Source organism: Lepisma saccharinum, chromosome 16 (assembly GCF_977018435.1).
Source record: "Lepisma saccharinum chromosome 16, izLepSacc3.1, whole genome shotgun sequence".
NCBI classification, from domain to species: Eukaryota; Metazoa; Arthropoda; class Insecta; order Zygentoma; family Lepismatidae; genus Lepisma; species Lepisma saccharinum.
In genome coordinates this window covers 47,287,750-47,304,741 of record NC_139244.1, presented here as the reverse complement: position 1 = coordinate 47,304,741, position 16,992 = coordinate 47,287,750, and the positions used below count along the sequence as shown (strand labels likewise).

At 36.1% G+C, this 16,992-nt stretch overlaps 1 protein-coding gene across 2 annotated transcripts in view; it reads left to right on the top strand.

Moving 5' to 3' along the window:
• LOC146000060 (methionine aminopeptidase 1D, mitochondrial) overlaps positions 1-14,446 on the top strand; it is a 54,271-nt gene extending 39,825 nt beyond the window's left edge. For both annotated transcript variants that reach the window (XM_083137386.1, XM_083137387.1), the window contains exon 7: positions 14,048-14,446. In XM_083137386.1, the coding sequence (XP_082993512.1) occupies positions 14,048-14,235 (188 nt within the window). In that variant the 3' untranslated portion in view covers positions 14,236-14,446. The remainder of the gene's footprint in view (positions 1-14,047) is intronic.
• Positions 14,447-16,992: the final 2,546 nt, after the last annotated feature.

Genomic DNA, 16,992 nt, shown 5'->3' with positions numbered 1-16,992 from the left:
GAGGTGATCCTGGTGTTAATCCCCTAGATGCTGCTTGTAGAGACCATGACATAGCATACAACACACATTCTGATCTTGACAAGAGACATGTTGCAGACAAGAAATTAGAAGAGGCTGCATTTGGTAGATTTGTAAGCAAAGATGCTTCTTTAAGTGAAAAAATAGCAGCATTGGGAACCACCATAGCTATGAACACCAAACAAAAACTGGGGTGGGGGTTGTGAATATGTATATAATAAACCTACAATGAAGGCCAAGGGTGTTATGTATCAAATACCTTATGCAGGTCTTAAATCTCTTGGGCCTATTGATAGCCTTTTGACCAAAAAGCAGCGCAAGAAAAAAAATTCTTGTATTGCCAAGGGCCATGGTATGAAATTGTTGCTTAGTACCCCCCAATTAAAAAAATTACAGCAATCAAGGAAAAAATCACATGTGGGGGGAGTTATATTTACCATCCCTGCCATCTTAGCTGCTCTCGGGGCTGTGGGGAGCTTGGCTGGGGGATCAGCCGCCATAGCAAAAACAGTAATAGATGCCAAGAAGAATAAGGCAGAATTAGATGAGCAGAAGCGCCATAACCTGGCCATGGAGGAACAAGGCAAAGGTGTTAAGAGAGCCATGAATAAGTTTAAAAAAAACAAGAGCCGCTTACAAACCAAGATATTGAAGCTTTAATCAAGCCACTGGGCATCAAAAATTTTAGAGGTGTGTACATGTCTGATTCTTTACCAGAACAACCACTCAACAAAGAGTGTGGCATTGTTAATTTGGATAAGTACAAAAATCAGGGCACTCACTGGATCTGCTATCTTAAATATTTAAAAAATGAGGCATTTGTGTTTGATTCATTTGGAGGTGTTCCACCTGAAAATTTAATAAAATATCTAAATTCAGCTAATTTTTATTACAATAATGCCCGTGTTCAAAACTTCAAAGATGTTAATTGTGGACATTTGTCTTTATCTGTTCTTAGATATATGTCTCAAATAAATAAACCATCAATTGAAGATTTTCAAAAAGCCTTGTGGTATCTAAAACATCATGGGGGTATTCCATCTCACCAGCCAAAATTCAATATTGAAACTCAAATTACATGATGACATAGTGTATCCCAAAACAATAGCTCTCAGGGCATTTTATGGCATGTACTTGATCCCTAATATTACACACCACAACAACAAAATTGCAGTAGGGGATGAAAAAATTGTCATCACTCCAGGGCAGTATAATCTGTCCACTCTAAATGCTCAATTACCCAGAGGTATAGTATTAACTCAAAATTCTGTCACTCACAGAGTAGAAATTATATCTGCTACAGAAACAGTGGATCTGGGTACTATAGGAGAGCTGTTAGGATTTGAGAACAACACAAAACTTGAACCAGGCATCAAACACACTGCTATGAATATACCTAAATTCTTGGCCATAGAGAGACTAAATATTCACTGTAATGTGGCAGAGGGTATGATCACCAAATCAAATGGCATAGGCACTCACAAACAAACTGGCATCATTGCAACATTCAAACCTAATTCTGAATTTATGGAGCCCATCATCTACAATCCATCCCCAACATTATATTTTCCTGTGTGTCATAATAGAATAGATTATATTGAATTGATGGTCACTAATGAAAAAGAAGAATTAGTTGATTTTGCTGGAGCCACAACAACTGCAATCATAGAGATTAATATTTAAATAAAAATACATACAAGAAAAAAATGGAAAATATTGAGAGTTATGAGCTACAATCATTCCCCCCAAACAGGAGGACATTTGCAAATTTAAATCAACCCAACACAGAGATTGAGGTTGATCTTGATGTAGGGGATGGCTTTATACACCCTCACAGAGCAGATCTATACATCAAATTTGATGTTGTAAAGCTCGATGGTACAGATTATCCGGCAAATTCAAATATAAGATTGGTAGATAATTTTGTGCCACATCTATTCTCTGAAATTGAGATCAGAAAGCATGGTGTTGTTATAAACAGAGTGGATTATCCCGGCATTACCTCCACAGCTTTGGCCACACTAAAATTATCCAAAACCGAGGCTTCTTACTACAAAATAGGTGGATTTGAGGCTGGTGATAAGATATTATCTAAAAACCACACAGTGCTGTTCCCCATGCGCCTGTTGCCAGGATTCTTCTCAGATTACAAAGATATTATGTGGAAGGGTGGTTTAAGAATCACATTTAGAAGAGCTGCAAATGATAACAATGCTTTGATGAGGTACAGCACATTAAACTCTACAGGGGAAGCTCTGCCTAATACCCTACCTGATGAGGGCAAATGCATTATTCAGACTATGGAGTTAAGAATCCCAGTTGTTGAATATGAGGCCAGTTATGCTCTTAAATACAAAGCTGATATAATAAAAAATCCACAGGTTTCTTTACAATTTTATACATATCAATGTGTACAGAAGCCCGCATCTGGTACCTATTATGAGTTTGATGCTACAAATTCATTCTCCAGTATACAATATGACATGCCAGATTTTGTGGTGGTATTGTTTCAGACTGGAAGACACAATAATCAGGAAAAAAATTCAAGTAAATTTGATAACTGCAACATCAAGAACATATATCTTAAAAATGGCAGAAATGAGGTATTTCCTAGAGAAAATTACAATTTAGACATGTCCAAGGATGATTTCCTCAAATTATATGAGGCATTTTCGGCATTCAAACGGGTCACTACTGGCAATACTGACATGTATTACACACCAGATGAATTCAAAGCACAGAGACCCATGTTTGTAATCAACACTTCAAAAAGGAAACAAGTTGTGGTTAATGACAGGACAAACATTAAAATTATATGTGAATTCCATGAGGCATTACCTGATGACACCATATGTAGTGTTATTCTCATAGGTGAAAAATCTTATGTTTATGATGTAAGAAATGAGAGAGTCACGGAGCAATTCTAGAGGGTCTCTGCATATTGCATTGTTTTAATATTAGATAAACAAATTGAACCTGGTATCCAATTAAACTTAAACCAGAAGTAAATATGTGTGGGTGGGTATGGGTTTTTGGCTTAATTTCAGGTATATCCAAAACAATATCAAAAAAGCTTATTTTTAACAAGCTTATGGACAAAAATCTGGCTGATGCAACTTTTGTAAGTGTGGGCAAATCAATCTGAGGGGGCTCATCATTTCACAGGAAATTCCCGAGGGCATTTTTACAAAAATCTTGGATTAGACAGGGTTCCACACTTGAGCAAAAAGCTCATATGCTCATGTTGAGCTAGTTTTAAGTGTAGGCAAATCTGCCTGAGAGGGGCTCATCATTTCTCGTCCTGGTTATACCACAAATACAACTACTTATTTACATTAAGAGGCCAACGTAACAGTTTTATGCCGGCCTCAGTAGCCGAGCATGTTGGGTGGTCGGCTCAACTCACTTTAATCTGGAGGTCTCGGGTTCGAGTCCCGGCGAGGGCATGGGTGTGTTTTAATGTCCGCAACAGACTTGTAAAGAAAGGACATCTGACGGGTGCAAAGAACTTTAGTGTTGACGTACCCATAAAAATAGCAAATATTTACAGTATTTAACAGTTTTATTTAATTATTTACATAACTGCTAACACAAATTGTAGGCAAATTGTTTTACTTTTTTGTTCTTGCTACAATATTTTACTTTTTAAATTTAATTTTGCAATAATAAATAAACACATAGCACGCCGTACTTCAGCAATAATGCCTTTGATCATAGCCGTTCCCGCTTTCGCAATACAGACTTTTCATAAGCCTTCCTTGCATACTTTACTGCAAGCCAGTGTTAAATAAACTCCAAGACTTTAGCATTATTTTCCCCTTATTCTTTGGACTAGAGGAAGAGATTTTGAGGATAACTAAATATTGTACATATCAATATTGCCTGAAAGTCGTGTTTACGACCTCAAATTGTTCAGAATTCACTAAACAACATACTGGTATAATTGTCATATCACCTCGTTATTTTGAAACTCTTTTTAGTAAAAATGTTAACAATAGTCATAATTATATACTTAGCATATAGTAATAAGTCATGTGTTTTGCTGTCTCCGTTCATAGCCCCCCCCCCCCAAAGTTGATGGTTTAGCAGTCTCAGCCCCCCAAATTCGATGGTCTAGAACATTTCAAATGTGTATTTAAAGTTAAGTTCATGTTGCACAATTCAGAGTAAACTTTACAAGAGAAGCAAAATAATACATTAGATCCTCTTAAGCAAAATTATTTGAGTGGCTCTGCCCCCACATCATTAACATTGGGAGGGCTCGAGTCCTCCCAAGCCCCATGGAGTCAGCACCTATGATTAGTTCTCAAAGCAGTGGTAGTGTCGGTCATGTATTATCTGTCGTTGCAGTTCCGTACCAGTGTAGACTGATTTTGGGAGTGAACAGTTAGAACGCCACCAGTGCATTAATGCAATGAAAAATAATAAAGTGTTTATTTTGTTTGAAATCACTCAAATAAGGAATCACTATGTTTGCAGCATTTTTGGTAATTTTATTTATGTGTTAGTCCATATTTTGCAAATTTTTAGTCCATATGTAGCTACATACAAGTCCATATTTTGCAAATTTTTAGTCCGTATGTAGCTACATACAAAGCCACTTGTTAGTACATATTAATAATCCTAGTCCTGGTATAAAGCATGACGTTTAAAACTCAACGTTAGATAGATCTAAATTCTCTAATTTTCTTGTTGTACGTAACAGCTGTGCATCGGCGCACTCCAGCGATTTTTCTATCTGCTACATTAGCAACACTGCTTCTTGAGTTGTGTCGCACATCGCACGACAGAAATATCTGTGTGTTGGGCTATACCTAGTAGAGTGCTGCAATGAGCATTTTTCGCTCTTCTCTCTCTCTCTCTCTCACACACACACACACACACAGAGAGAAAGAGAGAGGAGTTGCAAATAGTTCGCACGGGCACACAGAATTGATAGTTCTTCCGCTCGAGCGAAAAACGACTGAACAAGCGAAATACACTTGAACTCTTGAACCCTATTAGTAAATTAATATTACATTAATAGTATTTCCGTCATTAGCCTATGGTAGTGGGTCCTCAAATATGGACGAAGTGAAATTGAAAAATAAATTAACATAGTCATCATCTCCATGTTAAAATGCAGTTTTGTATATCTTACTGATATATGTGAAAATGAAATAGATGATTATGGGCTGAAACTGCTTAGACTGACATTTTATGTTTGTGTGATTATTGTCACACTAAAATGATGTTTGATTGAATGTTATAACTGCATTTCATTATTTCACAAAATATTATGATCCTTTTCGGTAAGTGAACAATGATGTACACGTACTTCTTGCACTGTGATACAATATTTGTAATTGCTTTAGGCAGGTCTGTCAGCATGTGTATCCATTTTACGTTTCGGTCTGTAGATATTGCATACTTTCATATGTGCTGTATTTGAGTCTTTACATAATAATATATGGAATTATTGTTTAGAATTGTAATTGCATAGAGTGGTTTCTTTCCATGTATCGGTTTTTGGTTGACAGTGTTGCTTATTAGGTTCTGAAATACGGGATGTTGTCAATCATTCCACTATGAGTGCAGTACCTTCGAGTGTGGGGTATTCAAACGAGTTTGTGTGAGCAAAAGTGGTCCGATGCAGTACTCTAGTACCTAGATTGAAGGTGTATGCATATGTTGGTACTAAAAGTAAATGCAAGTAATACAGAAATAAATCCCCTTATTAAGTCGTTACCACTTGAAAACTACTGCACCTGGAGTAAAAAAAAATATCATTTATTAGAAAAAATTAGTGCACTTCTACTTGATGGTAGAAGAAGCAAGCTGCCATTATTTCAGTGCCCAAGATGTCCGAAACTGTCCATGCTACTGTAAGAATACAAGTGACAGTATGCGGGTGGTTTTCAACATATGCAGCTAGTCTCTATGCTGAATCATTTTTTAACTCCAGGCTTATTTTTTCAGTAATACTTGATACGTTCTTGTAATTAGACGCGTTGTATTATTATACTATTAATATTAACTTAATTAACTTCAGTCAAGTTAGGTTCTGGAACTAAAGGTTCTGCTGTGTGGACTTCATTTACTTCTGATTTATCTCCTACATGAACATTTAAAAGGTCATTAAAGTAGTTCTTCCATCTATTTAGAATATCGCTTGGGTCAGCTAGAAAATCACCGTCTTTATCTTTTATCAAGTTTACTTTAGGTTGCCACCCCTTTCTAAACTCATTTACACCTTTATATAAATCTCTGATATTTTTATTTTTGCTGTTTGTTTCAATTTCGTTAATTTTGCTTTTCAAGTAATCTCTTTTTTTACTTCTAAACGTGCGGTTAACTTCTCGCTTTATTCTATTATAATTGTTTAGATTTTTATCATCAGAGTTATTTAACCACCTAAGTCTAGCCTGATTTCTTATTTCTATTAGATTATGACATTCATTATCAAACCATGGCTTACTTTTTCTCGGTTTATGGTATCCTATACTTTCTTTAGCTGCTGATTCTATTGCATTACGTATGTGCTCCCAATTCTTATTTACGTCTGTTTCATTTATATTTTCATCATCATTTAAATCCTGCAAAGCATCAAATCTATTTGACAGTTTAATTTGGTAATCTTTCTTAATTCTTTCATCAGTAAACTTTCCTGTATCAAATTTTATAACTCTTAGATTTTGTTGCTTTTGATTTATCACTGAGAGTCTTTCTCTTAATTTAGCAATTACTAAATAATGGTCACTGGCACAGTCAGCACCTCTATGTGTACGAACGTCAATTATACTAGTATGCCTTCTCTTATCAATGAGAATATGATCTATCTGATTATGAGTTTTACCATCTGGAGAAGACCAGGTATATTTATGGATATCTTTATGTTTAAAAGTGGTACTTTTCACAATTAAATTCTTTGAGGTTGCAAAAGTAATCAATCTTATACCATTATCATTACTTAATTCATGAAGACTTTCTTTACCAATCGTGGGTTTAAATGTCTCTTCTTTGCCAATCTGTGCATTACAGTCACCTAACAGAATTTTCATATCATACTGAGAAAATTTATCAAAGTCCTGTTCTAACTCTGTATAAAAATCATCCTTAGTATTATCATCTTTATCTTCCGTTGGAGCATGTATGTTTATTAAAATAATTTTACACCACCTACCCTGTAAAACTGCATATGATATCCTATCATTAATAAATTCTACTGTTTTAAGAGCCGAGATAATTCTATTATTTATGAAAAAGCCTGTTCCAAAATTATGATTTTCAGTACCACCATAGAAAAAAGTATAATTTTTAGTTTTACAATTCCCTTCTCCTGGCCACCTAACTTCCTGGACAGCTACTACATCTAATTTATACTTAACTATCTCATTAACTGTACACTGAAATGCCCCAGGCCGGTAAAGGCTCAGAACATTCCAGGTGCCTAATTTAATATCCTTATTCCTAACGTAGATCTTATCCTTAGTCCAGGGACCTCCCAAAGTAGTCCCCACCCGGAGATCCGAACGGGGGACTATTTTACCTCCGGAATATTTTACCTTGGGAACATCCATGGCCTTATATTGCTGTTTCTTGACATGTCTTTTTACAGTGCAGAGTTGTCAGCTCTATGCCTAACCCCCAATATGAATGGAGGAACTACTACACAAGACAAACACAAACACATTAGACAGCATAATTACTACACAAGATGAACACAAACACATTAGACAGCATAATTACTACACAAGATGAACACAAACACATTAGACAGCACAACTACTACACAAGACATACACAAACAGATCACAACTATAACACAATATAAACACAAACACATCACAACTATAACACAATATAAACACAAACACATCACAACTACTATACAATATAAACACAAACAAACCACATACCACAACTACTACACAAGACAAACACAAACAAATTAGACAGCACAACTACTACACAAGACAAAACAAACATACTAGACAGCAGAACTACAACATAAGACACATACATACACACCACCGATACTACACAAGACAAACACAAACACACTAGACAGCACAGCTACTACACAAGACAATCCCAACCACACTAGACAGCACAACTACTACTCAAGACAAACCCACATACAAGTACACCACAACTACTACACAAGACAAACAAACACACTAGACACCACAACTACTACACAAGACAAACCCAAACAAACTACACAGCACAACTACTGCACAAGACACACAAACACATAATGACCACTACACAAGAAAAAACACTAACGCACAACTACTACTACACAAGATTATGAAAAAAAAAATCCTCACAGAAACATAGTCAGTAGTGCAAATTTGAATGCTGAAACATTACTTCGCAAGGCCTGAATGCCAAAAATACATATATATTACATTTTTTTTTTTTAGCATTCATTTCATTACACATGGTATTGTTGATATACTGTTTATTTTCCACCTACTTGATCTTCCCCACACTGGAGCAAAAATTTCAGCTGCCTTGAAAGTATCACCAAGTCGTGCTCGGGAAATTATTTATTGCGAGTTGTAACGTGAAGGGCGGTTTTCTTGTTAATACGTTCTATGTATTTGTTTCCAAGTAACATGTCTAGTAACCGTAACATTTCAGGCATTTTCAAAAACTGTTAGGAAGAGGCCCAATGTTCACGAAGAAATTCTACAGTTCGTTGTTGGGGATAGTGCGGCAGAAAGGATTTTAACGAAGACAAAGTTGCTGTGCACTTCGCGTTTTGTGCTGAAGTGGCCGTGTCATATCATCATTAAAATACTGTAATTGTATCTATTTTGAGAAACAAGTTATATGTAATACAAATTATTTCTGTCATTAAGGGGTAAATTAACGAATCTGAAAGTTTGATTCTTAAATACATTAGATTTGTCACTTATTAGTGAACCTTTTTATACTGAAATACTACAGTAGACTTTATAGTTTTACTACCCAATTATAAAAAAATTGTCTAAAATAGCATTTCTTTTACTAATGACTGTGAAAAACGTGGTGCAAGTGATGCCTAAATCTGCAGATATTTTTTGTGGATTAGCATCCACTTCCCGTATAAATCTTACTTTCTGGTCAAGCGTGTAACTTTTCCTCTTGCTGTTATCCATGGCCAACCAGTAGCAACTATCACTTCTGTGACGTTGCTGTAGCTTGTACAACTCAACTGTATTTTATGAAAACTAGTACGTACAACACCGAATTACGTATAAATGCATTACGTACAAATAAGGTTTAATTAACACCTTTTAAAATTATATTATGCCGGGACCTACAGTAATTTACATATAAAACAGAATTACGCAGAACTGTGTTACGTACAAAGCAGTCTCAAATGTAATTCCATCCATGTATTTAATGGAAACATAATCCAAAGTTAATGGAAAGATGGTCTCCACTTCAAGCGTATACTCTCTGAAAACTTTGGAACTACATCTCGTCCCGACATGTTTGGAAAAAATCTTGTCTTGTTGCTGTCTCGGTAGTAACAATATTTCAGCTCTTTATATATTCCAATTCTTACTCCAACTCTCCTTGGTTACTGTACCACTTCGACAATATTTCATTTTTATAGTTTTTACAAATTTATTTTCTTGAATTGTGAATTAGACAACAAAAATGAAGAAAGGATTTTATTATCAGCAGCTCAAGATAATATTTTCACCCGGAGCAACCCGGAGCAAGGTAGATCTTTGGCGCACCCCCCCCCCCACCCCCCACCACCACTCAGCTTTCCACCTTCCTCCAATAAAGATAACATGAACACGTTACATATTTACTGTTTTAATTAAGAAACATAACAGCCTTATTTTTTAAAAAAAATACTGTTTAAAGAACGCGTTTATTGTAGGTATGTGTTTCTTTAATACAGGCATCAAAATAGTAGCTTAAATTGCTACATGATTTTGCAATGTATGCCTACTTATTATGCATCAGTGACTTCAGTTAATTCTTGTCTAGGAAATACCAACTATTAAAAAATAGACATACTTATGAAATCAGTTGAGTTGAGTTGATTTGGTGTTTTAAGTCCACTTTATGCACAGTAAGGCTAATCGGGACTGGACCTACAGTTTAAAGTGGGATCCGAACCACTTGTGCCTCCACCGGGTATCGAACCTGGGACCCCTTGATTGCAAGGCGACGACGCTACCACTGCGCCATCGGGGAGGCCCTCTTATGAAATCAGAAATAAGGTTTTAGTGTCACTCTCGCTCAAGAGGGTCACCCCAATTTGGTGCCCGAGCAGTCACACCTGGCTTTCATCATGCTTAAGCTACTGGAATAAATATAAATGGATCTAAATATGTCCCTTTGAAGTTGTGTATTCTACAAATAGCTGTTTATAGCTAAATACATGTATCGCTTCTTTCAACGATATTCTCTATTTGTTTCAATTGTATTACTCCATTAAGCCTTGTTTCCATGATATGAAAAACTCAATATGCTGACCAAGGCAGAAATTCATTGTATTACAAAACACAAACCAAACGCAACGCCTCAACCCTCCAGCAAGGTCCTCCCCAGACCCCGCACCAAGTACAAATGCAACAAGGTACAAAACAGGATGATATAAATACATACACAAAAGTATTTTTGTGTATATACTTTTGTGTATATATATCGTCCTATCTTGCACCCTGCTACATTGGTGCAGAGTCTGAAGAAGACCCCGCTAGAAGGCTGAAACGCCACGCCTAGTCTATGTTCCACAACAAAACAAACCTCTGCCTTGGTCAGCATATTGAGTTTTTGTTTCAATTCTTCAAAGATTCCCCTAAAATGAATCCTTCGTGTTCGCTTCCTGATTTTTGCTTGATACTGAGAGTCAGAGCTGGTGCTGGAAGAGGAGGAACTGCGATCCTTCTTCCTTTCTAGACGTTTCCCCTTTGTCCTTTCTTCATAAAGACTGTGCCGGGCCCTGCGAGATTCACGCTCTCTGTAACCTTGTCATCGCCTGAAAGACTAAAGGTAGGTGGAATGGCAGGGGCCACTTCATTAGCTCTTGAATCAGCAGTAACTCGTGGGCAACAGACTTGTTTGTCTTCTCTAGTTTTCTCTCCACCGGCTCTGTCCATCACTTCATTTAGTTCACTGTTCATAGTGGGCAACACTGCACTCTCAGCAACTGCAGACGGGTGACCAGCTGTTCGAGATCCAATTTCTATTTCCGTTTGCCGGGAAACGTGCATACTCTCTAACTGATTTGTAAGTTGTTCTACTTGAGTCTTTATCTCCTCAACATCCTTGCTTCTTTGAGACACAACTACTGAAATCTGAAATATTTTCTTGGACCTCAGCCCGGAACTGTATTTTGTCAGTTTCGGCCTCAGCCAACATGTGTTCTATTGTCAGCTGTTTTTCAATCATCCAATTGCACTTTCCAGTGAATCTCGAGTTAATATCCTCCACATCTGTGCGAACATTTTCCGTGGCTTTATTTACATCGGCTATCAAGCTACGCCGGATTTCTTCAGAGAATCGCGCCCTAGTTTCCTCGTTCTCAGACTTCAGTTGTTGAATCTCACAGGCCATCTCGCCTATTTCAGCTCTTAATACTTTTATAGATTCATCATGCTGCTTACCGATATCATCCTTTAGCAACGCACATTGTCTGAGGATATCTTCCATTAATATGTCAGATTGTCTACAGATATCAGCCTTCAGTGCTTCAGACTGTTTACACATATCAGCCTGCAATGTTTCAGACTGTTTGCAGATATCAGCTTTCAGTGCTTCAGACTGTTTGCAGATATCAGCTTTCAGTGCTTCAGACTGTTTACACATATCAGCCTGCAATGTTTCAGACTGTTTGCAGATATCAGCTTTCAGTGCTTCAGACTGTTTGCTAATATCAGCCTGTAATTTTTCCATACTTTCGACTTGTTGCTTGCTAATTTGCTAATTCCTTCAATCATTGCTTTTAATGCTTTGAACATATTTAATGGATCAGATGAACTATCTGTAGACAATGATTCACAGTCTTTACAAACCAAATCGGTAGACTCGTGGCTTTCAGTTCGAATATCTAGGCCACAACATTCATAATGTAGAAGCTTTGTACATTTCTTGCACGCAAATGTGGTTCTTTCTTTATCAATGTCCCGACAACAATCGGGAACATTAAGTCCTGAACTCGAAGTAAGATTTTTATTTGCGCTACGCAAATGCTTCTTGTCCATATCGAAACAAAATATAACTGTGCTTTTCTATAAATATGAAAGTTCAGTGCTCTTGCACAATTAATCTCAACTTTAAACAATTGTCTTGCCCTTGTACACTACAATATCGAGCCAACACGTTGAGCTGCCACTTGATACATTCTTGTAATTAGACGCGTTGTATTATTATACTATTAATATTAACTTAATACTCAGCGGTGAACGATGAGACTCGGTGAAGTACACAGACTCCTCTCAGGTACAGGGATAGTGTTAGGCAAAGACAATATTCACAGCACAGAGAAATAAAACCACATTACTGCAGTATGTATAAACTGAAAGGTTTTATTCTTTATTTATTGCAATTATAATGCAAATATACTTGAGATGAAAGCGAGGATTTCGCTTTCTCGATGAATTGACTCAACTAAAATGCATAAACTCAATGTGTGGCTATCGGCAAGCCTATGATCACATAGACCTAGCTTGCGCCCCGAACTACCACACCAAGAAATATGCAATGATAACTGAGCCAATATTTGCTCTTTAGTCTTTTATTTCCAAATTAATCCTTAGGCTAGCTTTATTATTTAACGTAGAATGGTTGCAGTATTGTGCATATCATCAATGCATGGCTATCGGCATACCTAAGATCACATAGGCATAGCTTGCACCTCGAACTACCATACCAAGATGTATGCACAACACCGAGGAGTTCTTTTTAAGTTTAAAAGCTTCGTCGATCCGTGGCGAAAAAGTGTGATATTTCTTACGCGATATCCTCGCTTTTATACTATTTCGAGAACACATATTCAAGTACAGATGAATCACTCACTATTTACAAAAAGATTCTACCAACAAAACTGACATCTATGCATGTTTAGAAATACAAATTCGTATAGTGCACTCTCTCAAACAAAGATACATTAAATTACCCATAATGTAGCATAAAATACAATAAACAATAAACGAAAGATATACTTTACAAACAAGGTGCATTATTACATATAATAACAAAGAAATTACGCTTTCCTTCACAAAAATAAATACATTAGTGACATATTTTCTACTGGTGACGTCACATAAAAATGTGGATCATATCATACTAAATAGAAAATATTGAGTGTGAGACTGATTTTTTTTTTAAAAAATAAGGCATAGCCAGGTGGCCCAACTTTCGATAAAGAAAAAAGAGTGTGTTTGAAAATTGGTAGAGGAAATAATAATGAAACAACAATTTACAATGTTAGAAAATTATAATGAAACAACAATTTACAATGTTACATAATAATAACGAAACAACAATTTAAAATGTACCTGTCAATATATGTATTCACAAAATACTAATTTTTGCCAGATTATCATCAAGAACATTAAATTCACATGGAGGAAATCTAGAAATTTTGCCACTTTTAGAACATGACAAATATGGCAAGATTTATGAGAAACACTAAAAAAAAGTATGTAAACTACACTTGTATTAGTTTGCAACTTAATGTATTTAGTATGTAATTTTTATTACAACCATAAGCAATTTCAGGTAACCATAAATGCTTTTTGATGTTATCGCAAAGGTTCTTACATGTATGCCATAGATACATTTGCCTGTGACTTCACTTAAATTTTCCTACATAAATATGAACTAGTCAACAAAAATTAATGACATTCTGGAAAAAATGACATTAAAGTATACTTTTGAAAAAAAAAATGAAAAAATCAACTGTAGCAAAATTTCGAGAGGGCTCTGGGCCTTTTGATCCTATCCCTGGCTATGTCAGTGGTAAGAAAACTTAATTTATAGAACATTACAGACTCAGCTGTTGCCTAAGAAGTGGTTCATTTGATTCCAGCAAACTATAACCCTGGCCGAATGGAAGCAGGAATGACTTTCACGATAGAACCTATCCTCACCCAGGGCTCCAAGGAGATTGTGCTGTTGGAGGATGGATGGACAGCCTGTACCTTGGACAATGCAAGGACAGCACAATTTGAACACACAGTACTTATTACTGAAACAGGTACCGAAATTCTGACATGACCTGTTTTAACTCATCAAGTATAATAACTAGTCACTGTAAATAGATAACCAAATTGTGTAATTTAACTGTTAAATGATGAACTTTGAATTATTACTAACTTGTACAGTTTTGTATGATGATATATTGTAGTAGTTTATAACTACCATATATGTTGATGTGTCACCAACCATGTAATTATGGCTACTTTTTTAACTAAAACGTACAAAATGGATTTTTTAAAATGTAGTTTCATTCTCCTGAATATAAGGTGATCATCCAATTGCTCATGTAACTTGGTGGAGAAAAATAATTTTAAAACCCAGCTTTTATTATGTATAAAATTGGTTACTGTTTTGTGTCTCTTTTGGCACCTAATATATAAAGTTTACATACTCCTACATTGTAATGATAAGATTAATTTTCTTCTCATAAAACTAACTACTTAGGTATATATAGAAGGGAGTTAGTTTTAGGAAAAAGAGATTCATTTCATCATTAAAATGGTAGGTATGTAGAACTAGTTACTTTATCAGAACCTTAATCATTGGGTAGATCCCTACCCAAAGGAGGTTACATGCTGCCCCCTCCTAAAAATAACTGATGAGTTTTCAAAGTTCGCAGTAATTTTGATTTTGTCCTTGCACAAATGAATGGGTTGTTTCTGGAGAGAGGCAAGTCCAGAAGTGTGCAGTCTGCAATATTTGGCAATTTTAGTTTTATAATCATTGTTCATGTTTTAATTCATGTTCCAACTTTTTCATCTTGGTTCAGACACTACTTGCTACGAAGGAAGATTTGTACCACTATAGATTATGCAAGATCATTTAGCTCTCCACCTGCACTGCAAAGTTCTGTGGTCCCTTTTTGCTACCACTGAACAAAAGGATAAAAACTTTGTCTTCTTTCTCTAGCATCAGGGTTATTCTGCAACTAATGTCCATTCTGCCAGTCATAGAATGGTGGCTTAGGATTAGTGAATATAATGTAAACATGAGGTTTCACTTCAAAGCAGAAGCGTTGGTAGATTTGTTTGTTAAAAATTTGCCTGAAGTACTTTTAACAGATACTGTTATTTTCCAAAACACTCAAGAAATTTAGTACAATATTATATACATGATTCTGTCAACTGGATTGCACAGCATGTAGACATCAAGGCGAACAAATTTGATGCTATGAGCTGCTGAAAATGGCATTTTCTATCCTATTTGTATCCAGTCACATTTAATAGTTTCTTGGTTGCCAATGGCAAATAAGATTCTAAAGAGAGAGTGCTAGGGTGAAGTCACTTATCTTAACCGTCTCCTTCAGATAATTCATTTACAGAGTTCGCACTGACCTGAAAATCCTGGAGTACTTGGAGGAATCCGGAAGACAGGCTAGGAGTTAGAAGGTAATTTAAAACCCAGATTTTTTTTTTAAGTGATCAAAACTTGGAAAAGTCAGGGGAATTAGATGATCTTTGCTTGTCAGAATTGGTAGGCGAAAACATATTTAGTTTTTATTCTCAACAATCTTCCTTTCAGGATAATAATATAAAAATGTAATTTTATTTTTCATTTCATTCAAAAAATGTTCAACAAACTTCATTCCTTTCATTAACTTGCAAAGTTGAAGTAGAATTCTTATTTATTAGCAAGTTAAATCATTATATAGTACGAGGGTCACTATTTATATTTTGAACCTAACAATAAAAAAACAGGAATTTGGAATTGAAAACTGCTTTATTGCTTTTCAAAGTATTCTCCTTTATGGTCAATACACTTTTGCATTCGTTCGAACCATTTGTCAAAGCAGTTTTTCCAATCTTCTTGAGACACCTCCATAATATGGTTTTTGAACGCATCAACGGCATCTTCCGCCGACGAAAATCGTTGTCCACGCAATTTATTCTTGACATTCGGGAACAAGAAGAAGTCATTGGGTGCCAAATCAGGACTGTACAGCGGATGACCCATCAATTCGATTTTTTGACTGTTCATAAAGTCGGTTGTTAGACGAGATGTGTGACAGCTGGCATTGTCTTGATGAAGAATGATCCGACGGCGTTTGTTTGTTTTCCATATTTGACCGAAGACCTCTGGCAAACAAATTGTTGTGTACCATTCAGAGTTGACCGTTCTACGTTCCTCTAAAGGCACAGTTGCCACATGACCAGTTTTCCCGGAAAAACAGGCGACCATTTGTTTCGATGTGCTTCGAGCGCGAACAACTTTTGTTGGATTGGGTTTATTTTGAAACACCCATACAGTCGACTGCTGTTTACGTTCCGGCTCATATGCATATATCCATGATTCGTCACCTGTTACAATCTTATATACGTCTTTTGAAGCACCACGATTGTATTTATTGAGCATTTGTTTGCACCAATTGACGCAAGCGTCTTTTTGAGTTTTATGTTAAATTGTGTGGGATCCAACGAGAACATACCTTTCTCACAGCTAAATGATCATGTAATATTTTATATATGCTGGTGAAACTAATGCCTATGGTTGCCTCAATCTCACAGTATGTCACATGACGATCTTGCAGTATTAGGTTTTGCACAGCATCAATGTTTTCTTGAACAACAACTGATTTTGGACGACCTTCGCGAATCTCGTCTGTGAGCGAATGGTGGCCACGATTAAATTCGTTATACCAGCGTTTCACAGTGGCAAAGGATGGGGCTTCATTGCCAAATGTGGAAGTAAGTTGATCGATGCACTCTTGTCTTGATAATCCACGTCGAAAATCGTAAAAAATCATCGCACAAAAATGTTCACAAGTTAATTCCATTT